Raw genomic sequence first — 14,238 nt, 5'->3', positions numbered from 1 at the left:
GAGAGAGGCCTGTAATTTTCATCATAGGTACACGTCAACTATGACAGACAAAATGAGAATTTTTTTTACAGAAAATCACATTGTAGGATTTTTTAGGAATTTATTTGCAAATTATGGTGGAAAATAAGTATTTGGTCAATAACAAAAGTTTCTCAATACTTTGTTATATACCCTTTGTTGGCAATGACACAGGTCAAACGTTTTCTGTAAGTCTTCACAAGGTTTTCACACACTGTTGCTGGTATTTTGGCCCATTCCTCCATGCAGATCTCCTCTAGAGCAGTGATGTTTTGGGGCTGTCGCTGGGTAACACGGACTTTCAACTCCCTCCAAAGATTTTCTATGGGGTTGAGATCTGGAGACTGGCTAGGCCACTCCAGGACCTTGAAATGCTTCTTACGAAGCCACTCCTTCGTTGCCCGGGCGGTGTGTTTGGGATCATTGTCATGCTGAAAGACCCAGCCATGTTTCATCTTCAATGCCCTTGCTGATGGAAGGAGGTTTTCACTCAAAATCTCACGATACATGGCCCCATTCAATCTTTCCTTTACACGGATCAGTCGTCCTGGTCCCTTTGCAGAAAAACAGCCCCAAAGCATGATGTTTCCACCCCCATGCTTCACAGTAGGTATGGTGTTCTTTGGATGCAACTCAGCATTCTTTGTCCTCCAAACACGACGAGTTGAGTTTTTACCAAAAAGTTATATTTTGGTTTCATCTGACCATAAGACATTCTCCCAATCCTCTCCTGGATCATCCAAATGCACTCTAGCAAACTTCAGACGGGCCTGGACATGTACTGGCTTAAGCAGGGGGACATGTCTGGCACTGCAGGATTTGAGTCCCTGGCGGCGTAGTGTGTTACTGATGGTAGGCTTTGTTACTTTGGTCCCAGCTCTCTGCAGGTCATTCACTAGGTCCCCCTGTGTGGTTCTGGGATTTTTGCTCACCTTTCTTGTGATCATTTTGACCCCACGGGGTGAGATCTTGCGTGGAGCCCCAGATCGAGTGAGATTATCAGTGGTCTTGTATGTCTTCCATTTCCTAATAATTGTTCCCACAGTTGATTTCTTCAAACCAAGCTGCTTACCTATTTCAGATTCAGTCTTCCCAGCCTGGTGCAGGTCTACAATTTTGTTTCTGGTGTCCTTTGACAGCTCTTGGGTCTTGGCCATAGTGGAGTTTGGAGTGTGACTGTTTGAGGTTGTGGACAGGTGTCTTTTATACTGATAACAAGTTCAAACAGGTGCCATTAATACAGGTAACGAGTGGAGGACAGAGGAGCCTTTTAAAGAAGAAGTTACAGGTCTGCGAGAGCCAGAAATCTTGCTTGTTTGTAGGTGACCAAATACTTATTTTCCACCATCATTTGCAAATAAATTCATAAAAAATCCTACAATGTGATTTTCTGGATTTTTTTTCCTCAATTTGTCTGTCATAGTTGACATGTACCTATGATGAGAATTACAGGCCTCTCTCATCTTTTTAAGTGGGAGAACTTGCACAATTGGTGGCTGACTAAATACTTTTTTCCCCCACTGTAGGTAGGTTGTACATAATATCTCTCAAACATGAATTCACCCTTAATCAAACAAAAGGTTCTCAATTTGGGTTTAGGATTTATCTCCTCCACTCATTTATTTTCATATTGCATCATCAGTTGTTTTTTAATAGCATCTATGTCTCCCTTCATTTGGTTTTCATGCAAATGTTCACAGTCAGACTGTTGGAATAGACATTTCAGTTGCCCATGCTCCCCCTATGGAGAGATCCCATTGAAAAACTTTGCTGGCTATTCTGGCAATTTGCATGTCCAACAGTCTATTCCAAAGTCTCACATTTACATTTACAATTACAGTGAGGGAAAAAAGTATTTGATCCCCTGCTGATTTTGTACGTTTGCCCACTGACAAAGACATGACCAGTCTATAATTTTAATGGTAGGTTTATTTGAACAGTAAGAGACAGAATAACAACAACAAAATCCAGAAAAACGCATGTCAAAAATGTTATAAATTGATTTGCATTTTAATGAGGGAAATAAGTATTTGACCCCCTCTCAATCAGAAAGATTTCTGGCTCCCAGGTGTCTTTTATACAGGTAACGAGCTGAGATTAGGAGCACACTCTTAAAGGGAGTGCTCCTAATCTCAGCTTGTTACCTGTATAAAAGACACCTGTTCACAGAAGCAATCAATCAATTAGATTCCAAACTCTCCACCATGGCCAAGACCAAAGAGCTCTCCACGGATGTCAGGGACAAGATTGTTGACCTACACAAGGCTGGAATGGTCTACAAGACCATCGCCAAGCAGCTTGGTGAGAAGGTGATAACAGTTGGTGCGATTATTCGCAAATGGAAGAAACACAAAATAACTGTCAATCTCGTGGAGTTGTAATGATCATGAGAACGGTGAGGAATCAGCCCAGAACTACACAGGAGGATCTTGTCAATGATCTCAAGGCAGCTGGGACCATAGTCACCAAGAAAACAATTGGTAACACACTACGCTGTGAAGGACTGAAATCCTGCAGCGCCCGCAAGGTCCCCCTGCTCAAGAAAGCACATACAGTGGGGAAAAAAAGTATTTAGTCAGCCACCAATTGTGCAAGTTCTCCCACTTAAAAAGATGAGAGAGGCCTGTAATTTTCATCATAGGTACACGTCAACTATGACAGACAAATTGAGGAAAAAAAATCCAGAAAATCCCATTGTAGGATTTTTAATGAATTTATTTGCAAATTATGGTGGAAAATAAGTATTTGGTCACCTACAAACAAGCAAGATTTCTGGCTCTCACAGACCTGTAACTTCCTCTTTAAGAGGCTCCTCTGTCCTCCACTCGTTACCTGTATTAATGGCACCTGTTTGAACTTGTTATCAGTATAAAAGACACCTGTCCACAACCTCAAACAGTCACACTCCAAACTTCACAATGGCCAAGACCAAAGAGCTGTCAAAGGACACCAAAAACAAAATTGTAGACCTGCACCAGGCTGGGAAGACTGAATCTGCAATAGGTAAGCAGCTTGGTTTGAAGAAATCAACTGTGGGAGCAATTATTAGGAAATGGAAGACATACAAGACCACTGATAAGCTCCCTCGATCTGGGGCTCCACGCAAGATCTCACCCCGTGGGGTCAAAATGATCACAAGAACGGTGAGCAAAAATCCCAGAACCACACGGGGGGACCTAGTGAATGACCTGCAGAGAGCTGGGACCAAAGTAACAAAGCCAACCATCAGTAACACACTACGCTGCCAGGGACTCAAATCCTGCAGTGCGAGACGTGTCCCCCTGCTTAAGCCAGTACATGTCCAGGCCCGTCTGAAGTGCATTTGGATGATCCAGAAGAGGATTGGGAGAATGTCATATGGTCAGATGAAACCAAAATATAACTTTTTGGTAAAAACTCAACTCGTCATGTTTGGAGGACAAAGAATGCTGAGTTGCATCCAAAGAACACCATACCTACTGTGAAGCATGGGGTTGGAAACATCATGCTTTGGGGCTGTTTTTCTGCAAAGGGACCAGGACGACTGATCCGTGTAAAGGAAAGAATGAATGGGGCCATGTATCGTGAGATTTTGAGTGAAACCCTCCTTCCATCAGCAAGGGCATTGAAGATGAAACGTGGCTGGGTCTTTCAGCATGACAATGATCCCAAACACACCGCCCGGGCAACGAAGGAGTGGCTTCGTAAGAAGCATTTCAAGGTCCTGGAGTGGCCTAGCCAGTCTCCAGATCTCAACCCCATAGAAAATCTTTGGAGGGAGTTGAAAGTCTGTGTTGCCCAGCGACAGCCCCAAAACATCACTGCTCTAGAGGAGATCTGCATGGAGGAATGGGCCAAAATACCAGCAACAGTGTGTGAAAACCTTGTGAAGACTTACAGAAAACGTTTGACCTGTGTCATTGCCAACAAAGGGTATATAACAAAGTATTGAGAAACTTTTGTTATTGGCCAAATACTTATTTTCCACCATCATATGCCAATACATTCATTAAAAATCCTACAATGTGACTTTCTGGATTTTTTTTCCTCATTTTGTCTGTCATAGTTGACGTGTACCTATGATGAAAATTACAGGCCTCTCTCATCTTTTTAAGTGGGAGAACTTGCACAATTGGTGGCTGACTAAATACTTTTTTTCCCCACTGTATACAGTCCCGTCTGAAGTTTGCCAATGAACATCTGAATGATTCAGAGGAGAACTGGGTGAAAGTGTTGTGGTCAGATGAGACCAAAATCGAGCTCTTTGCCATCAACTCAACTCGCTGTGTTTGGAGGAGGAGGAATGCTGCCTATGACCCCAAGAACACCATCCCCACCGTCAAACATGGAGGTGGAAACATTATGCTTTGGGGGTGTTTTTCTGCTAAGGGGACAGGACAACTTCACCGCATCAAAGGGACGATGGACGGGGCCATTGGGTGAGCACCTCCTTCCCTCAGCCAGGGCATTGAAAATGGGTCGTGGATGGGTATTCCAGCATGACAATGACCCAAAACACACGGCCAAGGCAACAAAGGAGTGGCTCAAGAAGAAGCACATTAAGGTCCTGGAGTGGCCTAGCCAGTCTCCAGACCTTAATCCCATAGAAAATCTGTGGAGGGAGCTGAAGGTTCGAGTTGCCAAACGTCAGCCTCGAAACCTTAATGACTTGGAGAAGATCTGCAAAGAGGAGTGGGACAAAATCCCTCCTGAGATGTGTGCAAACCTGGTGGCCAACTATAAGAAACGTCTGACCTCTGTGATTGCCAACAAGGGTTTTGCCACCAAGTACTAAGTCATGTTTTGCAGAGGGGTCAAATACATATTTCCCTCATTAAAATGCAAATCAATTTATACAATTTTTGACATGCATTTTTCTGGATTTTGTTGTTGTTATTCTGTCTCTCACTGTTCAAATAAACCTACCATTAAAATTATAGACTGATCATGTCTTTGTCAGTGGGCAAACGTACAAAATCAGCAGGGGATCAAATACTTTTTTCCCTCACTGTACATAATTTAGCAGACGCTCTTATCCAGAGCGACTTACAAATTGGTGCATTCAACTTATGCCAGTGGGACAACCACTTTATTTTTTATGGGGGGAGGGGGTGGGGGATTACTGTTATACTATTCCAGGTATTCCTTAAAGAGGTAGGGTTTCAAGTGTCTCCGGAAGGTGGTCAGTGACTCCGCTGTCCTGGCGGAGTCACCATACACACCTTCCATCTCACTTCACAGGGTTCCCAGCCCATGTCCCAGTTATTTCCAGTATATTGTGCAAACTTGTGGATACCTAAAAAAAACAACGTACTGCTCTGTTATGGACATGTTAATTTTTTTGATACCTCTTAGCACCCCACACTCCTGCTGAATAGGCCAGAACAGGACACACGCATGTCTGATACAGTTTGGAATACGTAGCATAACCGATATCTTTGAGTGTTTTTGTTTTTCCTATAACTCCCCCAAGAGCTCTACTTGCTGAGTCGGCCAGGGCAGATGTTCCGTCTAGAAAGGTCATATGTACATCAAAATAAAGACCCAAATATTTATAATTGCTAGTAACCTCGAATTTCTTCACCAAAACAAAACTGAAAAACACTTCTCTTGGTACCTGGTTTTCTGGTTGATCATGAGTCTCCATCTTTTGCACCAATTGACTGTACATAACATTGTTCAGTTTCTGCCATCAAAATAATATAATCAGCATATAAGAGGATATCTAAAATGTCATCGTAATATCTTACTCCAATATTGAACTGTTTAATTTATTTTGCCAAATAATTCATAAACATAGCAAACAGAGTCTGTGATAAGGCGTCTCCTTGTTTTACACCCGAGGGTGTGGGAAACCAATCTGTACCATGTTCATTAACACACAGGCAGTTGGTGCTTTGTAGAGAGACTGGATTGCGTGATAAAATTTCCCAGCAACCCTGTCTTTATCAACTATAGGCTAAAATATCCCTTAAACAATGTACATTTGTCATGGAACATATCGGAACCCTTTTCGTTTGCCTTTGTAGTAGACCAGAGTGGTTCAATCCCCCTGCAGTAATTCTATTCTTCCATTAGATGGAGTGGGAAGTACTGTAGTCTACTACATGTGTCATACATTAGGGCTTCAAAAACATGTTTTGATCATCCCAAGCTCCTGTTCCAGCGCAGGATTAGTTCTATAGTCTATAATGATTAAGATTAGAATTGATATGTGGGTTTTGGATGTTCGCCCAGGTCAAGTTTTTCCTAGGGTCCCAAACTAGTAAACATATCCCCTTCTATTCCTCTTTATTTCATAAATAATGTTCTCTTTATCATGATGGGAATATTCAGCGTCATTTTGGAAATGTACTTCACCCTGTAGGCTATTTTTATTTTTATTTAAAGAGAGCACATTGTTAAACAATCTTTAAAATTGAACATTTAATAAGTGAAATCTACACATTCAACAATTCAAATAGCTGGATTTTTATATTTTCACAGTCTTCTTACAATCTAACGGGTGAACGGCTGACTTCAAATGAGATTGATTCCTGGCCTCCACAGCTTGCTTTCCATTCGCTCTGCCTCTTTTTTCCAGACAGACAGAAGTTGTATATACAGGATACTGGTGTTTCCTCTCCGGCTCCAGACCCAATTTGAAGGACTGTAAAAGCCTGAACGGTTTCCAGCTTCCAAAGCTTAGCGGCACTAGAAGAAAACAGATTGCTCTCACTGACAGTGTGCTCTGGTAAATACTTTGAGAACCAGGTTTTCCTGTTGCTAAATGTTGTTAGACCTACTATTAATTTATATAAAAGATCTACTATTAATTAAAATGTTCCTCTCTTTATGAGAAGTGGAAGTAAAGTACTTATTTTCTTGATAATACAACACATGGGCCCTTTATTACATTATAATTAAGTGAATCTATTAGAATACATTTGCAATTACATCTGTGACTTTTGTTCCCTTTTAGAAAAGTAAGTTATTTTATTTGAATATGTTTTAATTGATAATGTAAAGAAAGTACTTTGTTGAAAAGGCACAAGGTAATGTAATGCAGAACAACATAATTCAATCCTCTCCGTTGACCTTTGGATGCAGTACCCTATGCAAATAGCCTATACAAATTACCATTACATATTTTTGAGCAGTCTCCAAATTCTATTAAATGGACTGGAAAATACTGATCGATTATCTTGTAGGCCATCAACAGTGGTGATCTTGACAAGTCCTCACGGGATGTCCTTCCTATGACTTGCCTCAAAAAGACTTATTGTAGTCTAGGATTAAGAGAACCCATAATAACACAGGAGCACATCAAGATTTACTCACACGAGGTAGATTCAGATAGAAAATGAAATGACTTTCTGTCATGATCCTCTTCATAATTACAACTTTGTTTCGAGGGAAGCTCGACAGCTGCTATGAGCTGTTTAAAGGTGTAGTGTATGATTCTTGTGTGAGATTTAGGTTGGCAGTACTTGAGATAGTGATTTAAAGATGTTAGAGGTGTTTAATGATCATGGATATCCATTCAAATAAATTAACAACAGTTCCTTTATTTTTGGTTAAAAAGTACTTGATGAGCACACAACAGTCAGAGATTTGTCATTAGAAAGGGCCAGCTGAAAGGGAAAAGGAGGTCACTTTTAAATGTTTTTAAATACTGAGCTCAGGTAGCAGACAATAACCAATTTTACCTCATTCATACTTCAACACATAAAAAGAGTTGGAATAAAATACCATTACTGTGTCATTTCAAGTTATGTTGTAATCAAATATATGTTACTAGCACTTTCACTAGTTACTGTAGCTTCCATCAAGCAGGAATTACCAATCATACTGTCAACAAAAACAACAACTTGTATGTCATTGAAAAGGCATTGGGGTTCATAGTTGAATAAAACTGTTATAATCACTGTTATAATTACTGCTGTCTCTGCCTCCAATTGTCATATGATTGAACAATCTGATGTCATCCACCAGGCATGTTTGCTTGTTTGCTTAAAGAACATCCAATGCTGTCTCCCACTTTTAACTGTTCAAACATAAACCAAATTAGATTCATTCCAATTCATGACAGGCAGAAACATATCCATAACTGGAGATTCTTGATATTTTTGCTAGCTCAACAGGTATCAAGTAGGCCTATGAAATTAGGTCCATCATACTGTATGTCTAAGTGATTGGTTGTAGTCTCCTCCAGGAGTGGCCTTGAATAACCTCAATAACAGCTGTGAAGAGTTTATTTTGTTCAAGGGCCTTGTTATAAAGTCTGGCTCACTCCACCGATGCTGTGAGAATTTTACTCCTATAAAAAGACATAAAAGCATGTATCAAGCATTGAAAACAATCTCCTGTGGGTGCATATCAAGAGGTGGTGGGATGCATACAAATAGAACTGTAAAAATAAAGCATGCATATCCGATGACTTCATAGGTGCCGAGTTGTCTATGTAAATACAAGGGGTAGAAGAATATAACCCATTCCAGTAAAGGAACTGCTTGGTCAGATCAGATGCAGCGTAGAACTGAGTGGGCCACAACAACATTCTTTCACCCTCTCTTTAGCGTTGGATGCAAACCAACCAAAACATTTTCCTTATTGTGTTTCTACAAAGAGACAGATCCTTCTTTCCCATCTTTAACACATGCTAGGGAATTTTAACATTTGTTTATGACTTGATGCTGTCAGTTTTTGTTGAAGACTTGACTTTTAAAACTTAACTGTTTAGTGTTTATGATTCCATTTCCATTTTAAATGTTATTGAAAAAGAGTTCCAACAAGTAGACACTAAGTGAATTCAGAGCAGAGTTCAGGGCTTTAAACAAGCGCAGGAATAAGTTCTAAATGTCTTTAATCAGTATGCATTTTATCCCCTCAAAAGTTTCCCCTTAGACTCACTGGCTCTCTCTGACAAAGGGATTTCTTTCTTACAGAGCCCACCCCTCTCTCCCCCTGCCTCCCTCTCTCCCCCTCCCTCTCTCTCCCTCGCTCTCCCCGGCCTCTGTAACAGCTGCTGCTCAGTGCTGTATCCTGAGAGAGTGATGATCAGTGTATTTTTTTTTCAAAGTGTTTTTTTGGAACAGATGGCCAGGGGAGAACTGGGGAATGTGCCAGCACCGCACTGGGGAATGTGCCAATTCCTGTAGCGAGTGAGTTCTCTGGGCTCCAGCTCGCGTGCCTTCACCCTGCCCTCTGCCCTGAGTGGCGCCAGCAGGACTTCCCAACTAGCGTTACGAACATCTGGTGTCTGGGACTGCCAGGAAAACAACCGTTCAGCTATTGAATGTGCTTTATGCTAGGGAAACACATTAGCTCCCAGTGAGGGAAAGAGAGCTAGAGTGAGCAGAGAACTGGGAGTGCAGGGAAAAGTTACATGCATGTAATTATGTTGGATATGTAATCTATGAACAAACACCTAATTCACCATTGTGTTATTTTAGACAACTTTTCTTTTCTTTTTTTCTTTAAGAAGTGTTTAAAATGTTTGCATCAACCTTTTAAAGTTTGATGTAATTTGCAATTTACAAAATGTATAGATTAGAATAGCTCTTTCAAGTGAAATACAATTTGTAAGTTGTTTTATTTTTTGCTAATCAATACTTTAATGAATATACAGGGTAATCAACCTATTATATGATGTTCCTATGTTATGTTATGAGTTTTGGCAATAGGTGAACAGTCGCTGTAATCCTCTAGTACGTTTCCCAAATGACATTTAAAACATTAAATTACATTACTTTCCAGATATGACTAAAAGTGTGTTTAAAATGTAGATTCAATTATAATGTTGTTTCACCATGAAAGATGGGAGGAAAGGGGGGGGGGAATGGATGAGAGGGTAACAGAAGAATCTGGAGAATAAATGAGAGAGATGAAGTGACAGAGGAGAGGACTGACAGGGGACAGATGAAGAACTGGGAGGAGGAGAGGTATGACAGGGGACAGATGAAGAACTGAGGAGGAGAGGACTGAAAGGAGACAGATGAAGAACTGGGAGGAGGAGAGGTCTGACAGGGGACAGATGAAGAACTGAGGAGGAGAGGACTGAAAGGGGACAGATTAAGAACTGGGAGGAGGAGAGGACTGAAAGGGGACAGATTAAGAACTGGGAGGAGGAGAGGACTGAAAGGGGACAGATTAAGAACTGGGAGGAGGAGAGGACTGAAAAGGGACAGATTAAGAACTGGGAGGAGGAGAGGTCTGAAAGGGGACAGATTAAGAACTGGGAGGAGGAGAGGACTGAAAGGGGACAGATTAAGAACTGGGAGGAGGAGAGGTCTGACAGGGTACAGATGAAGAACTGAGGAGGAGATGACTGACAGAGGACAGATGAAGAATTGGAGGGAGAGTAATTGATAGAACAGTGTTAAGAAGTTAAATGTGTAAATGAACGTTCTCCATACTTGGGTCTCATCCATGCATTAAAAACCTTGTTGATTTATAGAGAGGCCATGGAGACGTGTGGATCCAGAAGAGAGCTGGAGGAAGTTCAGCCTCAGTTTACATGACTCCCAGTGTCATAAAACACAAAGGCATCAATCACCCCTTTTATTCACCAGGGGCACTTTTTATTCTGTTCTGGACAAGAAACTGGCAAAACACCCAGTTCCCTTTCAAACACGAGTTGATGATGATTTAATTGAATGGGATTCTTAGTAGGCAAAGGAATGGCCCTCTTAATTGGAGAGAGTGTTCTTCCCTCTTTTGTTGTTGTTATTGTTAGAAATACCATCCCTCTGTCTGTCACACTGCCCCATGTTTTTCTATTTGCAGCTTCCTGATAAGTCAAAGGGAAGTTTTTGCTGTATCGCATTAGTGGATAGGGCAGATCTGCCGGTTTTGACTAGTAGAAGTGACTTTACGTGGCAGGTTAGGAGAAGTTACGCAGCAGGTTATCTTTCAGATACAAAGACCCAACTGACTGGAATAATTTACCTATAGAAATCAGGGCATTAAAATCAAAATGTTTGTATTATAACTAATAGAAACATCACCATGTGAAGATATTTGTAAATATGTATGTATATATTATAGGTACTTAGTTTTATTAGTTGTATTAGTAGTTGTAGCACTAGTTTTATTAGTAATTGTAGCAGTAGTTTTATTAGTTGTATTAGTAGTTGTAGCAGTAGTTGTATTAGTAGGTGTTATTACTTGTAGGCCTATTAGTAGTTGTACAACAACTTGAAAACGAGATGGTGCATCTCAAGAGATTTCATCCTGCAAAATGTCAAATAGAATAAATAAATAACGTGATTCTGCTAAGTTTTCAATGCTGTGATGTCATCAATTTACCAGTCATTCTAAAATGTCTTATAGATTTGTTAGCACGTGACATGACAGTGTAGGAGGAGAGATGTTAAACTAGCAGAAAGAAAAGCTCCATTCATTTAGCTTTATTTTAAAGTCAAATATCCATGACCAATTATTTCATTGGTCTTGTATGGTCACCTGTTGCTCTTTATCAATGGCCTTGTTTATAAGCATAGTTGAATCCACTGAAATATGTTTCATGTTATTGATATGCTATATTGCAATAAACACGTTTGAAGGAGAAGCTGGCTTTGACTTGGCTTTCCATTCCCTCTCTGTAACTACTGATGCCTCAGAGGCCTTGCTCTTCTTTTGATAGCCTTGAACTTTAAAGCAAACTTATTGCAATGCCTCAGCAATGTCTCCAAATGTGTGCTTGAGTACTTTTCACTTGCAGGAGTCCATTTTCATGTCAATGTCTCACCCCACCTAGTCATTGCTGCATGAGGCCTTCAGCCAAATAACACATGCACAGGATAAAATCTCAGGCCAGACCGTCGTCGGACAGTAGCCTAAATACTGCATCCCCCTCCCTCCTCCTCTTCCCTAGATCCAATTTACCTTTCTCTTCTTGGAGCGTCCCTCAGCCTGCAGGGTGCGGGTGCACTGCTCCACACACTCTCTGAAGCTCATGTTGCCATGATCTGGGGTGTAGTCCAGGTCTGCCAGCTGAGCCAGCGACAGGATGTAGTTACAGGCAATTCTTAATATAGCCAGCTTTGACAACTTCTGTCCATAGGAGTAGCAGGGCACCTGTATAGGGTTAAAGTTTGATTAGGTTAAAGAGGCCCATCATACTGATATGAGACGATGGTAGAACCAAGCTGAGGACGTTTTCAGTTAGGCTACGGTATACATGTTCGAGATACTATTGCTGGTGTCAGGTGACCGTTTTCCACCATATCTTTCTAAGTGCCAAAGCAGCTGGTGATGACATGACGCAGTAAAAAGGGTTCACAACGACAACTTCCCTGATTTTGTTTTCAAAGGATTGATATTCCATGTTGGATTTGGTCAACTAAGAGATAGCTGTAGTTGACATTGATATTTCATATTACACCTACTAGTAACAGACCTACTGGAGTTAATAGAGTGTGAAGAGCTTTGTCATTAACAAACCTGTTCCCTGTTTCATATGCATTCAACATATTTTTCTGTCATTATGAGAGGTGTCATGTGGATATGATTTGCACTGATATTTTTGTTGCATATAAAATGACATGAATAGACTATTACATAGGCCTACAGAAGGGGAACATGTTTTTTGGGGGCCGGCCAAATAATTGTGTATGTAGAACAGTTTGGACTGACATGTCTTACAGACTGTTCTTTCTCATATCTTTAATGTAGCAAACGGAGCACATATTTTGAACATAATGTCAATAATACCAAATTGTAAATTATTGACACTAAAATTCATTTAATAAACTATCTATAGAAGGGGCCATACAATTTATACTCAAGTGGGCTATATTAGCCTACATTCATACTCAAGTAGGCTATATTATTATTCATAATTTCCATATCTCCATACAGTGGCATACTGAAATGGGCATGTAAATGCAACTAGTTACTCTTAGCTCAGATTAACATCACATTCTGAACAAGAGGCATCATTGTACAGATTGTTTGTTTAGTGAATTCAGTGTTAATACCTGCTTTCTCAGCGCCTCAAAGGCTGCACTGATGGTGTGCACCCGGGTCCTCTCTCTGGCATTCGCCAGTAGCCTCCGTGTCTGCTGAACGGCTTTGATCTCAGTGACGACGCCAGAAGTTTCTGCTAGCCGTTTCCTTGGCGATTCAACCGGGTCGCTGCTATTGATGTAGGCGGTCTGAGAGGCTGAGGAGAGGGACTTCTCGGAGCGCTGGCACAGGACGATCCGGGACTGTAATGTGTGATCGGACCCAAATGACTGTTGATGGCCATAACTTGTAACCTGTGGGAATGTGCTGTTAAAAGAGTCTCTGCTTGTCGGTGTTGACTCGGTTAAAGGCTGTGACTGTGATGATGGGAGCTTCCCAGTAACTGTTGATGGTAAAGCATTTATCCTCATGTCAATAGCAGTATTCGGGTTTCCAGATGTAATTATGGATTTCTCCACAGATAGAACTGAACTAGGGTCTTGCAGTCTTTTTTGGACAATGTTTCTACATGTCTCTTCCATCAGTTCCCCCATAGAATCGTCGTCCATTATTGAATCATATTGGTAATGTTTGACCTCGTCACTGGTGACACGTTTTGGGTCCCGACCTTTCCGTTTAAACTTTTTATTCCCAGTTGCATCCTTTGCATTGATTGTCTTCCAGCCATCGCTGAGTAGATGTGGATTCCTCATTTCTGCACAAATAGGCACTACGCACTATTGAAAACAAACAGTACCACTGCCTTAAACGAAATAAGCCTATATTGGGTTACAATATTGCGCAACAGTATAATAATATTATATTGTAATATAATCAATTAAACATAGCCGGACAAGTCACTATGCAATGCAGCACTCTGATTCCAAGCATCAACAATCTTACTTTAAATAACAAAAATAAAGAATAGACCACATGTGCAGGCGCGTGTTGCTCCCGAGGATTCCGCGTCTCCTGGAGCAATCAAAATTGCCAGCATTTTTTGTGAATGTGCTCTTGAGTTTCATCTGTATTAGTTTTGCCTCAGTTTACATAGAAGCCCTTGTCGGTGAGATAAGTCGCCACGCCGCCTACAGCGAGAGACCGCCCAAAATATCTCTCGCAGTGCGTAATAACATATTAAACCACTGATTACGCGCATGGTTACTTGGTGACTTTTATGGACAGGCCTACAGAAGGACAATTATAATGGTATTTCAGTATAATACCTTGTTTTAAATTATTATATCACAATCTGTATGCGTTACAAATTAATTTTTACAAAGGCTATAGGCCTATGCTACATGAGAGCTG

General features: G+C 40.9%; 1 protein-coding gene across 1 annotated transcript; it reads right to left on the bottom strand.

Annotated features, from left to right (window-relative positions):
• Positions 1 to 7,524: 7,524 nt before the first annotated feature.
• Positions 7,525 to 14,049, bottom strand: atoh8 (atonal bHLH transcription factor 8). The gene is made up of 3 exons (XM_041903671.1): positions 12,960 to 14,049; positions 11,866 to 12,057; positions 7,525 to 8,296 (listed from the first exon to the last, which is right to left on the bottom strand). The coding sequence occupies exons 1-3, from the start codon at positions 13,638 to 13,640 to the stop codon at positions 8,291 to 8,293; spliced, it is 879 nt and encodes a 292-aa protein (XP_041759605.1). The 5' UTR covers positions 13,641 to 14,049; the 3' UTR covers positions 7,525 to 8,290.
• Between the last annotated feature and the right edge of the window lie 189 nt (positions 14,050 to 14,238).

The sequence above is a fragment of the Coregonus clupeaformis genome, chromosome 2 (assembly GCF_020615455.1).
Source record: "Coregonus clupeaformis isolate EN_2021a chromosome 2, ASM2061545v1, whole genome shotgun sequence".
In the NCBI taxonomy this organism is placed as follows: domain Eukaryota; kingdom Metazoa; phylum Chordata; class Actinopteri; order Salmoniformes; family Salmonidae; genus Coregonus; species Coregonus clupeaformis.
Note: the sequence above shows the minus strand (reverse complement) of the source record. Positions and strands in the feature narration are given on the sequence as shown.